Source organism: Oncorhynchus mykiss, unplaced genomic scaffold, assembly GCF_013265735.2.
Source record: "Oncorhynchus mykiss isolate Arlee unplaced genomic scaffold, USDA_OmykA_1.1 un_scaffold_121, whole genome shotgun sequence".
Taxonomy (NCBI): Eukaryota; Metazoa; Chordata; class Actinopteri; order Salmoniformes; family Salmonidae; genus Oncorhynchus; species Oncorhynchus mykiss.
This window is the reverse complement of record NW_023493662.1, coordinates 482,501-497,226: the sequence shown is the minus strand read 5'-3', so window position 1 is coordinate 497,226 and position 14,726 is coordinate 482,501. Positions and strand designations below refer to the sequence as shown.

The following is a 14,726-nucleotide window of genomic DNA, read 5'->3' as shown; positions in this document are numbered from 1 at the left end:
GTTTAATACACTACTGTACTCACTCTGTTTAATACACTACAGTACTCACTCTGTTTTCTACACTACCGTACTCACTCTGTTTACTACACTACCGTACTCACTCTGTTTACTACACTACCGTACTCCGTTTACTACACTACCGTACTCCCTGTTTACTACACTACCGTACTCACTCTGTTTAATACACTACAGTACTCACTCTGTTTACTACACTACCGTACTCACTCTGTTTACTACACTACCGTACTCCGTTTACTACACTACCGTACTCCCTGTTTACTACACTACTGTACTCACTCTGTTTACTACACTACCGTACTCACTCTGTCTAATACACTACCGTACTCACCCTGTTTACTACACTACCGTACTCACTCTGTTTACTACACTACCGTACTCCCTGTTTACTACACTACCGTACTCACTCTGTTTACTACACTACCGTACTCACTCTGTTTACTAAACTACCGTACTCACTCTGTTTACTACACTACCGTACTCCCTGTTTAGTACACTACCGTACTCCCTGTTTACTACACTACCGTACTCCCTGTTTACTACACTACCGTACACTCTGTACACTCTGTTTACTACACTACCGTTTATCAATGATGACTAATTATGTATACATTTCAATCAGGACTGACTTGTCCAAATGCTATTATGTACTGTACATGTATGAATTTTCTCTCTTGCTCCCATTCCCAATTGTATATAATATAGTCAGGAGTTTAGAACAGTGCCTTGGTACAAATGAATGAACTATCTCCAGATGGCAGGGACGGACTATCTCCAGACTGTCTAGAATGCTAATCTACACTGACTGACCTTGGCTTTAGGAGAGGAGGGAAGGCTCGAGAACTATAGGGCCTCTCTACCGGTGTCATGAAGAGATAGAACATTTAGAAAACGCTGACGTCATTTTCAGTTTATAACCTGTGGTAAAATGTGTATATACCAGTACTCTCTTGAATTAAACGCTGTTACCTGACTTTTAAGACCGGGGCTCTGTCCATTCTTATAAAATATATAGGGTCTTACAAACCCTTAAATGCATTGACAGAGTATTTAATTCTGATTGGGAAATAAAACAGAGGAATTTAGAATTCCTTCAACAGGGACCAGGCTAACTATTCATCAGTTGAAGGTACCAGGCTAACTATTCATCAGTTTAAGGTACCAGGCTAACTATTCATCAGTTTAAGGTACCAGGCTAACTATTCATCAGTTGAAGGTACCAGGCTAACTATTCATCAGTTTAAGGGACTAGATGAACTATTCATCAGTTTAAGGTACCAGGCTAACTATTCATCAGTTTAAGGTACCAGGCTAACTATTCATCAGTTTAAGGGACCAGGCTAACTATTCATCAGTTTAAGGTACCAGGCTAACTATTCATCAGTTTAAGGTACCAGGCTAACTATTCATCAGTTTAAGGGACCAGGCTAACTATTCATCAGTTTAAGGTACCAGGCTAACTATTCATCAGTTTAAGGTACCAGGCTAACTATTCATCAGTTTAAGGTACCAGGCTAACTATTCATCAGTTTAAGGTACCAGGCTAACTATTCATCAGTTTAAGGGACCAGGCTAACTATTCATAAGTTTAAGGTACCAGGCTAACTATTCATCAGTTTAAGGTACCAGGCTAACTATTCATCAGTTTAAGGGACCAGGCTAACTATTCATCAGTTTAAGGGACCAGGCTAACTATTCATCAGTTTAAGGTACCAGGCTAACTATTCATCAGTTTAAGGTACCAGGCTAACTATTCATCAGTTTAAGGGACCAGGCTAACTATTCATCAGTTTAAGGGACCAGGCTAACTATTCATCAGTTTAAGGTACCAGGCTAACTATTCATCAGTTTAAGGTACCAGGCTAACTATTCATCAGTTTAAGGTACCAGGCTAACTATTCATCAGTTTAAGGGACCAGGCTAACTATTCATAAGTTTAAGGTACCAGGCTAACTATTCTTCAGTTTAAGGTACCAGGCTAACTATTCATCAGTTTAAGGTACCAGGCTAACTATTCATCAGTTTAAGGGACCAGGCTAACTATTCATAAGTTTAAGGTACCAGGCTAACTATTCATAAGTTTAAGGTACCAGGCTAACTATTCATCAGTTTAAGGTACCAGGCTAACTATTCATCAGTTTAAGGTGAAGAATAAATACACAATCAAGTTCAAGCTCAAAATGAAATGTTTTAATAAAGTATGAACTGTTTATAAAACGTAACAATTTATCACCAGAAACAGAGGTTTATAAAACATCTGAAACACAAGATATGTGTTGTCAGACATATTTGAAACATCTGTGGATGTTGTGTTGTGTGGAGTCAAAGCCACGATTGAAACATCTGTGGATGTTGTGTTGTGTGTAGTCAAAGCCACGATTGAAACATCTGTGGATGTTGTGTTGTGTGGAGTCAAAGCCACGATTGAAACATCTGTGGATGTTGTGTTGTGTGGAGTCAAAGCCACGATTGAAACATCTGTGGATGTTGTGTTGTGTGGAGTCAAAGCCACGATTGAAACATCTGTGGATGTTGTGTTGTGTGGAGTCAAAGCCACGATTGAAACATCTGTGGATGTTGTGTTGTGTGGAGTCAAAGCCACGATTGAAACATCTGTGGATGTTGTGTGGAGTCAAAGCCACGATTGAAACATCTGTGGATGTTGTGTTGTGTGGAGTCAAAGCCACGATTGAAACATCTGTGGATGTTGTGTGGAGTCAAAGCCACGATTGAAACATCTGTGGATGTTGTGTTGTGTGGAGTCAAAGCCACGATTGAAACATCTGTGGATGTTGTGTTGTGTGGAGTCAAAGCCACGATTGAAACATCTGTGGATGTTGTGTTGTGTGGAGTCAAAGCCACGATTGAAACATCTGTGGATGTTGTGTTGTGTGGAGTCAAAGCCACGATTGAAACATCTGTGGATGTTGTGTTGTGTGGAGTCAAAGCCACGATTGAAACATCTGTGGATGTTGTGTTGTGTGGAGTCAAAGCCACGATTGAAACATCTGTGGATGTTGTGTGGAGTCAAAGCCACGATTGAAACATCTGTGGATGTTGTGTTGTGTGGAGTCAAAGCCACGATTGAAACATCTGTGGATGTTGTGTGGAGTCAAAGCCACGATTGAAACATCTGTGGATGTTGTGTTGTGTGGAGTCAAAGCCACGATTGAAACATCTGTGGATGTTGTGTTGTGTGGAGTCAAAGCCACGATTGAAACATCTGTGGATGTTGTGTTGTGTGGAGTCAAAGTCACGATTGAAACATCTGTGGATGTTGTGTTGTGTGGAGTCAAAGCCACGATTGAAACATCTGTGGATGTTGTGTTGTGTGGAGTCAAAGCCACGATTGAAACATCTGTGGATGTTGTGTTGTGTGGAGTCAAAGCCACGATTGAAACATCTGTGGATGTTGTGTTGTGTGGAGTCAAAGTCACGATTGAAACATCTGTGGATGTTGTGTTGTGCGGAGTCAAAGCCACGATTGAAACATCTGTGGATGTTGTGTAGTGTGGAGTCAAAGCCACGATTGAAACATCTGTGGATGTTGTGTTGTGTGGAGTCAAAGCCACGATTGAAACATCTGTGGATGTTGTGTTGTGTGGAGTCAAGCCACGATTGAAACATCTGTGGATGTTGTGTTGTGTGGAGTCAAAGTCACGATTGAAACATCTGTGGATGTTGTGTTGTGTGGAGTCAAAGCCACGATTGAAACATCTGTGGATGTTGTGTTGTGTGGAGTCAAAGTCACGATTGAAACATCTGTGGATGTTGTGTTGTGTGGAGTCAAAGCCACGATTGAAACATCTGTGGATGTTGTGTTGTGTGGAGTCAAAGTCATGATTGAAACATCTGTGGATGTTGTGTTGTGTGGAGTCAAAGCCACGATTGAAACATCTGTGGATGTTGTGTTGTGTGGAGTCAAAGTCACGATTGAAACATCTGTGGATGTTGTGTTGTGTGGAGTCAAAGCCACGATTGAAACATCTGTGGATGTTGTGTTGTGTGGAGTCAAAGCCACGATTGAAACATCTGTGGATGTTGTGTTGTGTGGAGTCAAAGCCACGATTGAAACATCTGTGGATGTTGTGTTGTGTGGAGTCAAAGCCACGATTGAAACATCTGTGGATGTTGTGTTGTGTGGAGTCAAAGTCACGATTGTCCCTGTTTATAACAAAGGGAATGGAACATTTTCAATAAAACACATGATTTGAACAAGACAAAGGTAACAGATTACAAATGCAGACAGGAACCTGACTAAATAAAATAAACACGCGATTCAAAGTAAACTCAGCAAAAAAAGAAACATCCCTTTTTCAGGACCCTGTCTTTCAAAGATAATTTGTAAAAATCCAAATAACTTCACAGATCTTCATTGTAAAGGGTTTAAACACTGTTTCCCATGCTCGTTCAATGAACCATAAACAATTATTGAGCATGCACCTGTCGTTAAGACACTAACATTGAGCACGTCTGGGACCTGTTGGATCGGAGGGTGAGGGCTAGAACCATTCCCCTCGGAAATGTCTGGGAACTTGCATGTACCTTGGTGGAAGAGTGGGGTAACATGTCACAGCAACAACTGGAAAATCTGGTGCAGTCCATGAGGAGGAGATGCACTGCAATACTTAATGCAGCTGGTGGCCACACCAGATACTGACTGTTACTTTTGATTTTGACCCCCCCTTTGTTCAGGGACACATTATAACATTTCTGTTTGTCACATATCTGTGGAACTTGTTCAGTTTATGTCTCAGTTGTTGAATCTTGTTCATACAAATATTTACACATGTTAAGTTTGCTGAAAATAAACGCAGTTGACAGTGAAAGGACATTTCTTTTTTTGCTGAGTTCATATTGAAAACAGGTGCTTCCACATAGGTGTGGTTCCTGAGTTAATTAAACATTTAACATCACATCATGCTCAGGGTTATGTGTAAAACCCCCCAGTTACCCGTTGTGGCTGGAAGAAGAGGTTTTGGAGACTTTGAAAGAGGAGTCTCATAGAGGGTTTAAGTGGTTGTTGTGTGTGTGTATCTCTCTTTGCCTTTCATCATTCAGGCAACCTGGTTATATGTCCATGGTATCACATCAGGACAAGTAAACCAAAGGATGTCCTATGTTTCCTTTCCTAGGATGTCGGGGCTTGCCAGACATTGATGCTGGAGTGAGTGACATATCTAATGAGTGTACCCTCTCGAATTGCATCGACCAGAGAGCCAATGATTTGGCTTCCTAATTTGCATAGGCTTCTGGTAGGCCGATGCTTTTTGATGGTTGTCTGCAGATAAATGATGAAAACATTTGATGAAGATGGTGAATCCTCACTGCATGTCACACCCTGACCTTAGAGAGCCTTTTTATGTCTCTATTTGGTTCGGTCAGGGGGGGATTTGGGGTGGGCATTCTATGTTCTTTATTTCTATGATTTGTGTTTCTATGTTTTGGCCGGGTATGGTTCTCAATCAGGGACAGCTGTCTATCGTTGTCTCTGATTGGGAACCATACTTAGGCAGCCCTTTCCCTCCTTCTATGTGGGATCTGGTTCTTTGTTTGTGTGCAGGAAGTTTACACAACGAAGCTGTTCGGTCGTTGTCTCTGATTGGGAACCATACTTAGGCAGCCCTTTCCCTCCTTCTATGTGGGATCTTGGTCTGTTTGTGTGCAGGAAGTTTGCACAACGAAGCTGTTCGGTCGTTGGTTTCTTTATTGTTTTGTTTTTTTTCTAAAGTTTCACTTCGTTAATAAATGATGTGGAACTCAAAGAACGCTGCGCCTCGGTCTCATCCTTCTGATGACAGCCGTTACAAGTTCTAGCTGGGCAGACATTTTACGAACTGACATGTTGGAAAGGTGGCATCCTATGACAGCAATACGTTGAAAGTCACTGTGCTCTTCAGTAAGGCCGTTGTACTGCCAGTGTTTGGAGATTGCATGACTAGGTGCTCGGTGTTATACACGTCAGCAACGGGTGTGGCTGAAATGGTCAAATCGACTCAATTGATGGGGTGTCCACATACTGCTGTATATATAGTGTATCTGTAAGGGGTGTCCACATACTGCTGTATATATAGTGTATCTGTAAGGGTTGTCCACATACTGCTGTATATATAGTGTATCTGTAAGGGGTGTCCACATACTGCTGTATATATAGTGTATCTGTAAGGGGTGTCCACATACTGTTGTATATATAGTGTATCTGTAAGGGTTGTCCACATACTGCTGTATATATAGTGTATCTGTAAGGGGTGTCCACATACTGCTGTATATATAGTGTATCTGTAAGGGTTGTCCACATACTGCTGTATATATAGTGTATCTGTAAGGGGTGTCCACATACTGTTGTATATATAGTGTATCTGTAAGGGGTGTCCACATACTGTTGTATATATAGTGTATCTGTAAGGGGTGTCCACATACTGCTGTATATATAGTGTATCTGTAAGGGGTGTCCACATACTGCTGTATATATAGTGTATCTGTAAGGTCCCTCAGTGGAATTCAAACACAGATTCGACCACAAAGACCAGGGAGGTTTTCCAATGCTCAACGGCTCAGCCTTAGATCACTGCTCCTGAGTGGCGCTGGGGTCTAAGACACTGCATCTCAGTGTCACTACAGTCCCTGGTTTGAATCCAGGCTGTATCACAGTGGTCAAAGGCACTGCATCCCAGTACAAGAGGTGTCACTACAGTCCCTGGTTTGAATCCAGGCTGTATCACAACCGGCCGTGATTGGGAGTCCCATAGGGTGGAGCACAATTGTCCCAGTGTTGTCCGGGGTAGGCCGTCATTGTAAATAAGAATTTGTTCTTAACTGACTTGTCTAGTTAAATAAAGGTTAAAACACTTACAGAGTTTAATGGCTGTGATTGGAGAATGCAAATGAATTACTTAAAAATCATGGTGATTTACTTGATTTAATTTGAGTTAATACAGGTAATGAGTGGAGAACAGGAGGGATTCTTAAAGAAAAACTAAGAGGTCTGTGAGAGCCGAAATTCTTACTGGTTATCAAATACTTATGTCATGCAATAAAATGCAAATTAATTACTTAAAAATCATACAATGTGATTTTCTGGATTTTTGTTTTAGATTCCGTCTCTCACAGTTGAAGTGTACCTATGATATAAATTACAGACCTCTACATGCTTTGTAAGTAGGAAAACCTGCAAAATCTGCTGTGTATCAAATACTTGTTCTCCCCACTGTAGGTGCCCCTATTGAAATCAAATCAGACATCAACAGCATCATCCTGGAAACCCTAGACCCATACCAATTCACATACCGCCCCAACAGATCCACAGATGACGCAATCCCAATGGCACTCTACACTGCCCTTTCCCACCTGGACAACAGGATCAGTTACATGAGAATGCTGTTCATTGACTACAGCTCAGCGTTCAACACCATAGTGCTCACAAAGCTCCTCACTAAGCTAAGGAGCCTGGGACTAAACACCTCCCTCTGCAACTGGATCATGGACTTCCTGATGGGCCGCAATGGTGGAAAAAATGATATTTAGATTAGACATTGGGTTACGACCGCAGGGTGAGACACATCCCGTTTCAGTTCTATCTGAAGGAAGTCATCTCTATAGAAACGGGCAGGAAGTAACAGAGAAGAGTGTGAGCCTTCGTCAAAGTCAGCAATCTGAACAGACAAGCTTTTCTATACTCTGTTTCTACACATCTGCTAACTGTCATATAGAGGAGAGGAAGTAGTTTCTATACTCTGTTTCTACACGCTAACTGTCATATAGAGGAGAGGAAGTAGTTTCTATACTCTGTTTCTACACACTAACTGTCATATAGAGGAGAGGAAGTCGTTTCTATACTCTGTTTCTACACACTAACTGTCATATAGAGGAGAGGAAGTAGTTTCTATACTCTGTTTCTACACACTAACTGTCATATAGAGGAGAGGAAGTAGTTCATATTGAGTCATTCTTTGCTCGTCATGAGTTCTCAGAGGTAGTCCGTACAGACAACACCTCACAGTTCAGCTGATAACTCACATTGAGTCATTCTTTGCTCATCATGAGGTCTCAGAGGTAGTCCGTACAGACAACACCTCACAGTTCAGCTGATAACTCACATTGAGTCATTCTTTGCTCGTCATGAGGTCTCAGAGGTAGTCCGTACAGACAACACCTCACAGTTCAGCTGATAACAGCTGATAACTCACATTGAGTCATTCTTTGCTCGTCATGAGGTCTCAGAGGTAGTCCGTACAGACAACACCTCACAGTTCAGCTGATAACAGCTGATAACTCACATTGAGTCATTCTTTGCTCGTCATGAGGTCTCAGAGGTAGTCCGAACAGACAACACCTCACAGTTCAGCTGATAACTCACATTGAGTCATTCTTTGCTCGTCATGAGGTCTCAGAGGTAGTCCGTACAGACAACACCTCACAGTTCAGCTGATAACTCACATTGAGTCATTCTTTGCTCGTCATGGGGTCTCAGAGGTAGTCCGAACAGACAACACCTCACAGTTCAGCTGATAACTCACATTGAGTCATTCTTTGCTCGTCATGAGGTCTCAGAGGTAGTCCGAACAGACAACACCTCACAGTTCAGCTTTCAGTGATTTTGATCAGCTGTAGGGGTTCAAGCATGTCCCCTCAAGCCGACCGTACCCACAGTCTAATGGGTTAGAGGAGAACGGTGTCAGAACAGTCAAACTACTGCTTAAGAAAGCTCTGGACTCAAAGACAGATCCGTGTCTAGCTTTGTTGAACTAGAGGGCTCCTCCACTAAAACATGGTCTGTCTCCTGCAGAGCTGTTGTTCAACAGGAAACTCCAAACTAGGTTGTCCTCCTAGAAACAGAGCAGCAGGACGAGGTGATTCTTAACGGAGAGGAAAGAGGGAACAGAAAACGTACTATGACAAAGGGTCCAAGGTGCTCCGTGATCTCAGTCCAAATGATAGGGGGGGAAATGCATGATGGGAAAACATGGAATGTTGAGGCCTGTGTGGTGAAAACAGTGGCAACCAGGTCACATGATGTAATGACACCTTAGGGAGTTACGTCCTGGAGAAATAGGAGACACGTGTTCCATGTACCTGAGTGTGAGCAGACAGACAGGCACTCCTGTATCAGACCCACAAGGGCAGCCTGTTGTAATGAGACGGTCAGGTAGAGAAGGCCAGACACTCCTGTATCAGACCAACCAGGGCAGCCTGTTGTAATGAGACGGTCAGGTAGAGAAGCCCAGACACTCCTGTATCAGACCCACCAGGGCAGCCTGTTGTAATGAGACGGTCAGGTAGAGAAGCCCAGACACTCCTGTGTCAGACCCACCAGGGCAGCCTGTTGTAATGAGACGGTCAGGTAGAGAAGCCCAGCCACTCCTGTATCAGACCCACCAGGGCAGCCTGTTGTAATGAGACCGTCAGGTAGAGAAGCCCAGACACTCCTGTATCAGACCCACCAGGGCAGCCTGTTGTAATGAGACGGTCAGGTAGAGAAGCCCAGACACTCCTGTGTCAGACCCACCAGGGCAGCCTGTTGTAATGAGACGGTCAGGTAGAGAAGCCCAGACACTCCTGTCTCAGACCCACCAGGGCAGCCTGTTGTAATGAGACCGTCAGGTAGAGAAGCCCAGACACTCCTGTGTCAGACCCACCAGGGCAGCCTGTTGTAATGAGACGGTCAGGTAGAGAAGCCCAGACACACCCGTGTCAGACCCACCAGGGCAGCCTGTTGTAATGAGACGGTCAGGTAGAGAAGCCCAGACACTCCTGTATCAGACCCACCAGGGCAGCCTGTTGTAATGAGACGGTCAGGTAGAGAAGCCCAGACACTCCTGTATCAGACCCACCAGGGCAGCCTGTTGTAATGAGACGGTCAGGTAGAGAAGCCCAGCCACTCCTGTATCAGACCCACCAGGGCAGCCTGTTGTAATGAGACGGTCAGGTAGAGAAGCCCAGACACTCCTGTATCAGACCCACCAGGGCAGCCTGTTGTAATGAGACCGTCAGGTAGAGAAGGCCAGACACTCCTGTATCAGACCCACCAGGGCAGCCTGTTGTAATGAGACGGTCAGGTAGAGAAGCCCAGACACTCCTGTGTCAGACCCACCAGGGCAGCCTGTTATAATGAGACGGTCAGGTAGAGAAGCCCAGACACTCCTGTGTCAGACCCACCAGGGCAGCCTGTTGTAATGAGACGGTCAGGTAGAGAAGCCCAGACACTCCTGTGTCAGACCCACCAGGGCAGCCTGTTGTAATGAGACCGTCAGGTAGAGAAGCCCAGACACTCCTGTATCAGACCCACCAGGGCAGCCTGTTGTAATGAGACGGTCAGGTAGAGAAGGCCAGACACTCCTGTATCAGACCAACCAGGGCAGCATGTTGTAATGAGAGGGTCAGGTAGAGAAGCCCAGACACTCCTGTGTCAGACCCACCAGGGCAGCCTGTTGTAATGAGACGGTCAGGTAGAGAAGCCCAGACACTCCTGTGTCAGACCCACCAGGGCAGCCTGTTGTAATGAGACGATCAGGTAGAGAAGCCCAGACACTCCTGTATCAGACCAACCAGGGCAGCCGGTTGTAATGAGACCGTCAGGTAGAGAAGCCCAGACACTCCTGTGTCAGACCCACCAGGGCAGCCTGTTGTAATGAGATGGTCAGGTAGAGAAGCCCAGACACTCCTGTATCAGACCCACCAGGGCAGCCTGTTGTAATAAGAGGGTCAGGTAGAGAAGCCCAGACACTCCTGTATCAGACCCACCAGGGCAGCCTGTTGTAATGAGACGGTCAGGTAGAGAAGCCGAGACACTCCTGTATCAGACCCACCAGGGCAGCCTGTTGTAATGAGACGGTCAGGTAGAGAAGGCCAGACACTCCTGTATCAGACCCACCAGGGCAGCCTGTTGTAATGAGATGGTCAGGTAGAGAAGCCCAGACACTCCTGTATCAGACCCACCAGGGCAGCCTGTTGTAATGAGACGGTCAGGTAGAGAAGCCCAGACACTCCTGTATCAGACCCACCAGGGCAGCCTGTTGTAATGAGACGGTCAGGTAGAGAAGCCCAGACACTCCTGTATCAGACCCACCAGGGCAGCCTGTTGTAATGAGACCGTCAGGTAGAGAAGGCCAGACACTCCTGTATCAGACCCACCAGGGCAGCCTGTTGTAATGAGACGGTCAGGTAGAGAAGCCCAGACACTCCTGTATCAGACCCACCAGGGCAGCCTGTTGTAATGAGACCGTCAGGTAGAGAAGCCCAGACACTCCTGTATCAGACCCACCAGGGCAGCCTGTTGTAATGAGACGGTCAGGTAGAGAAGCCCAGACACTCCTGTATCAGACCCACCAGGGCAGCCTGTTGTAATGAGACGGTCAGGTAGAGAAGCCCAGACACTCCTGTATCAGACCCACCAGGGCAGCCTGTTGTAATGAGACGGTCAGGTAGAGAAGCCCAGACACTCCTGTATCAGACCCACCAGGGCAGCCTGTTGTAATGAGACCGTCAGGTAGAGAAGCCCAGACACTCCTGTATCAGACCCACCAGGGCAGCCTGTTGTAATGAGACCGTCAGGTAGAGAAGCCCAGACACTCCTGTATCAGACCCACCAGGGCAGCCTGTTGTAATGAGACGGTCAGGTAGAGAAGCCCAGACACTCCTGTATCAGACCCACCAGGGCAGCCTGTTGTAATGAGACCGTCAGGTAGAGAACCCCAGACACTCCTGTATCAGACCCACCAGGGCAGCCTGTTGTAATGAGACCGTCAGGTAGAGAAGCCCAGACACTCCTGTATCAGACCCACCAGGGCAGCCTGTTGTAATGAGACCGTCAGGTAGAGAAGCCCAGACACTCCTGTATCAGACCCACCAGGGCAGCCTGTTGTAATGAGACGGTCAGGTAGAGAAGCCCAGACACTCCTGTGTCAGACCCACCAGGGCAGCCTGTTGTAATGAGACGGTCAGGTAGAGAAGCCCAGACACTCCTGTATCAGACCCACCAGGGCAGCCTGTTGTAATGAGACGGTCAGGTAGAGAAGCCCAGACACTCCTGTATCAGACCCACCAGGGCAGCCTGTTGTAATGAGACGGTCAGGTAGAGAAGCCCAGACACTCCTGTATCAGACCCACCAGGGCAGCCTGTTGTAATGAGACGGTCAGGTAGAGAAGCCCAGACACTCCTGTGTCAGACCCAACAGGGCAGCCTGTTGTAATGAGACGGTCAGGTAGAGAAGCCCAGACACTCCTGTATCAGACCCACCAGGGCAGCCTGTTGTAATGAGACGGTCAGGTAGAGAAGCCCAGACACTCCTGTATCAGACCCACCAGGGCAGCCTGTTGTAATGAGACTTTCAGGTAGAGAAGCCCAGACACTCCTGTATCAGACCCACCAGGGCAGCCTGTTGTAATGAGACGGTCAGGTAGAGAAGCCCAGACACTCCTGTATCAGACCCACCAGGGCAGCCTGTTGTAATGAGACGGTCAGGTAGAGAAGCCCAGACACTCCTGTATCAGACCCACCAGGGCAGCCTGTTGTAATGAGACGGTCAGGTAGAGAAGCCCAGACACTCCTGTATCAGACCCACCAGGGCAGCCTGTTGTAATGAGACGGTCAGGTAGAGAAGCCCAGACACTCCTGTATCAGACCCACCAGGGCAGCCTGTTGTAATGAGACCGTCAGGTAGAGAAGGTAAACCTCCTCAGAGGCTGATTGAGGAAGTAGAAATGTGTTATTGAAATGAAATATGAAATGAAGTGTTCACTATGAAAAGAAGTGTAACCAGCGCAGAGGAGAATGGAAGATCTCAGCTCAGTGCACAATACAATATGGCTCCGGTTAACTTAAATAATGACTTATGTTTTAAATAACAATTGTTTTCTTTAGTATTTCTTAAGGGCTCTAAACTTGGAACACAACTATTTGTCTCCCTCTTGCTGTTGCATGCAGTTCCTCTCTCTCTTCCTCCATTCCTCTAACCCCTCCCTCCCTCTAACCCCAGCCCTCTGGCAGAACCAGGAAGTCCCTCCCCTCCCACAAACTCTCTTCTGAGGAAACGAAACTGATCTGAGTCTCTCTGTCGTCTGTCTGTGTGAGAGTGAACAACCGTCCAAATGGCTCAACAGGGAGTTCTGCTGGACCAGGACCAGTTCTGTTGTTCTGTCTGTCTGGATCTACTGAAGGAGCCGGTCACTACTATCTGTGGACACAGTTACTGTAGGAGCTGTATTGAGGGCTGCTGGGATCAGGATGATCTGAAAGGGGTCTATAGCTGTCCTCAGTGCAGAGAGACCTTCACTCCAAGGCCTAATCTGAGGAAAAATAACATGTTGGCTGAGCTGGTGGAGAAACTGAGGAAGACAGGACTCCAGGCTGCTCCCCCTCCTGCTCTGTGCTATGCTGGACCTGGAGATGTGGTGTGTGATTTCTGCACTGGGACCAGAAAGCAGAAAGCCCTCATGTCCTGTCTGGTGTGTCTGGCCTCTTACTGTGAGACTCACCTCCAACCTCACTATGAATTTCCTGCTTTCAAGAAGCACAAGCTGGTCAAAGCCACGGCACAACTACAGGAGAAGATCTGCTCTCATCATGACAAACTGCTGGAGGTTTACTGTCGTACCGATCAGCAGTGTATCTGTCTGCTGTGTGTGATGGATGAACATAAAGGCCATGATACAGTGTCAGCTGCAGCAGAGAGGACTGAGAAACAGGTAAGACCAGAACAACTTGTTGGTGACTGTCTGATAAACAAGGAATTAAAGATACAGTAGGAACTAAATCTGTTTGAATATGAGATCATTATATTATATACAATATGAAATGGATCCACAAATATGAACACAAACCTTGAGTATATTGAGTTTGTTACAAATGTATCACCATTTTCTAAAGTCAAACACTATTATCATTCTGAATGGCCTTTTATGAGTCCAAAGTTCAGTCTCAACCCCTTGATACATGAAGTCCTACCATAAAAACTATAATCATTCACATAGCAACATAATATAATATTGTAAAGGGACTTCCTCAGGATTGTAGACCTTCCTCTCTATGGGTCCTATGTCACATTACTATACTATTGATCTACTGGACTAATAAAGCTTGATAGCTCATTGAAGAGTGATTCTCCACAGAGGCAGCTGGGGATGAGTCAGCAGAAGGTCCAGCAGAGATTCCAGGAGAGAGAGAAGGAGCTGAAGGAGCTCCAACAGGCTGTGGAGTCTTTCAAGGTGAGTATTGTTGACCAGAGGAGACACACCATTTCACTTCTCTCCTCCAGTCAGAGAGAGAGAGAGAGAGGGGGGGGGGGGGGGGGGGGGCTATTCAATCCCACTGACCCCACTGTTGGGAACAGGCTGTCTGGACCCCTTTCAGAGAATAGACTGGTTTTTGTAACCAACTGGGCTGCCTCATCACATAACCATGAGTAACCATGACTGACTCATGTCCCCTATACATTAACATGGAACTGTCTCTCTCTCAATTGAATTAAATTCATAGGGCTTTATTGGCATGGAAATATATGTTTACATTGCCAAAGCAAGTGAAATGGACAATAAACAAGAGTGAAATAAACAATCAGAAATGAACAGTAAACATTACACTTGGAAGAGATTTGGGGGATGGGGGAGGGTCTATTAGAAGTTAGTAGGACTCTTTTATTTTCTCAGAAGTTCTGAGTTAGGTAGGAGGATTTAGAGTGGTGTAAACCGTGATTGAAAACACTCCAGCACAG

General features: G+C 45.6%; 2 protein-coding genes across 3 annotated transcripts in view; both read left to right on the top strand.

The window, feature by feature from the left end:
* The window catches only part of LOC110516932 (E3 ubiquitin/ISG15 ligase TRIM25-like), a 538,607-nt gene that overhangs the window by 86,596 nt on the left and 437,285 nt on the right, over positions 1 to 14,726 (top strand). The window lies entirely within an intron of this gene.
* The window catches only part of LOC110516150 (tripartite motif-containing protein 16), an 8,953-nt gene continuing 7,237 nt past the window's right edge, over positions 13,011 to 14,726 (top strand). Inside the window, exons 1-2 of one of the 2 annotated variants that reach the window (XM_036972156.1) lie at positions 13,011 to 13,701; positions 14,125 to 14,220. In XM_036972156.1, the coding sequence (XP_036828051.1) occupies positions 13,105 to 13,701; positions 14,125 to 14,220 (693 nt within the window). In that variant the 5' untranslated portion in view covers positions 13,011 to 13,104. The remainder of the gene's footprint in view (positions 13,702 to 14,124; positions 14,221 to 14,726) is intronic. The other variant, XM_036972155.1, reaches the window with a different exon arrangement.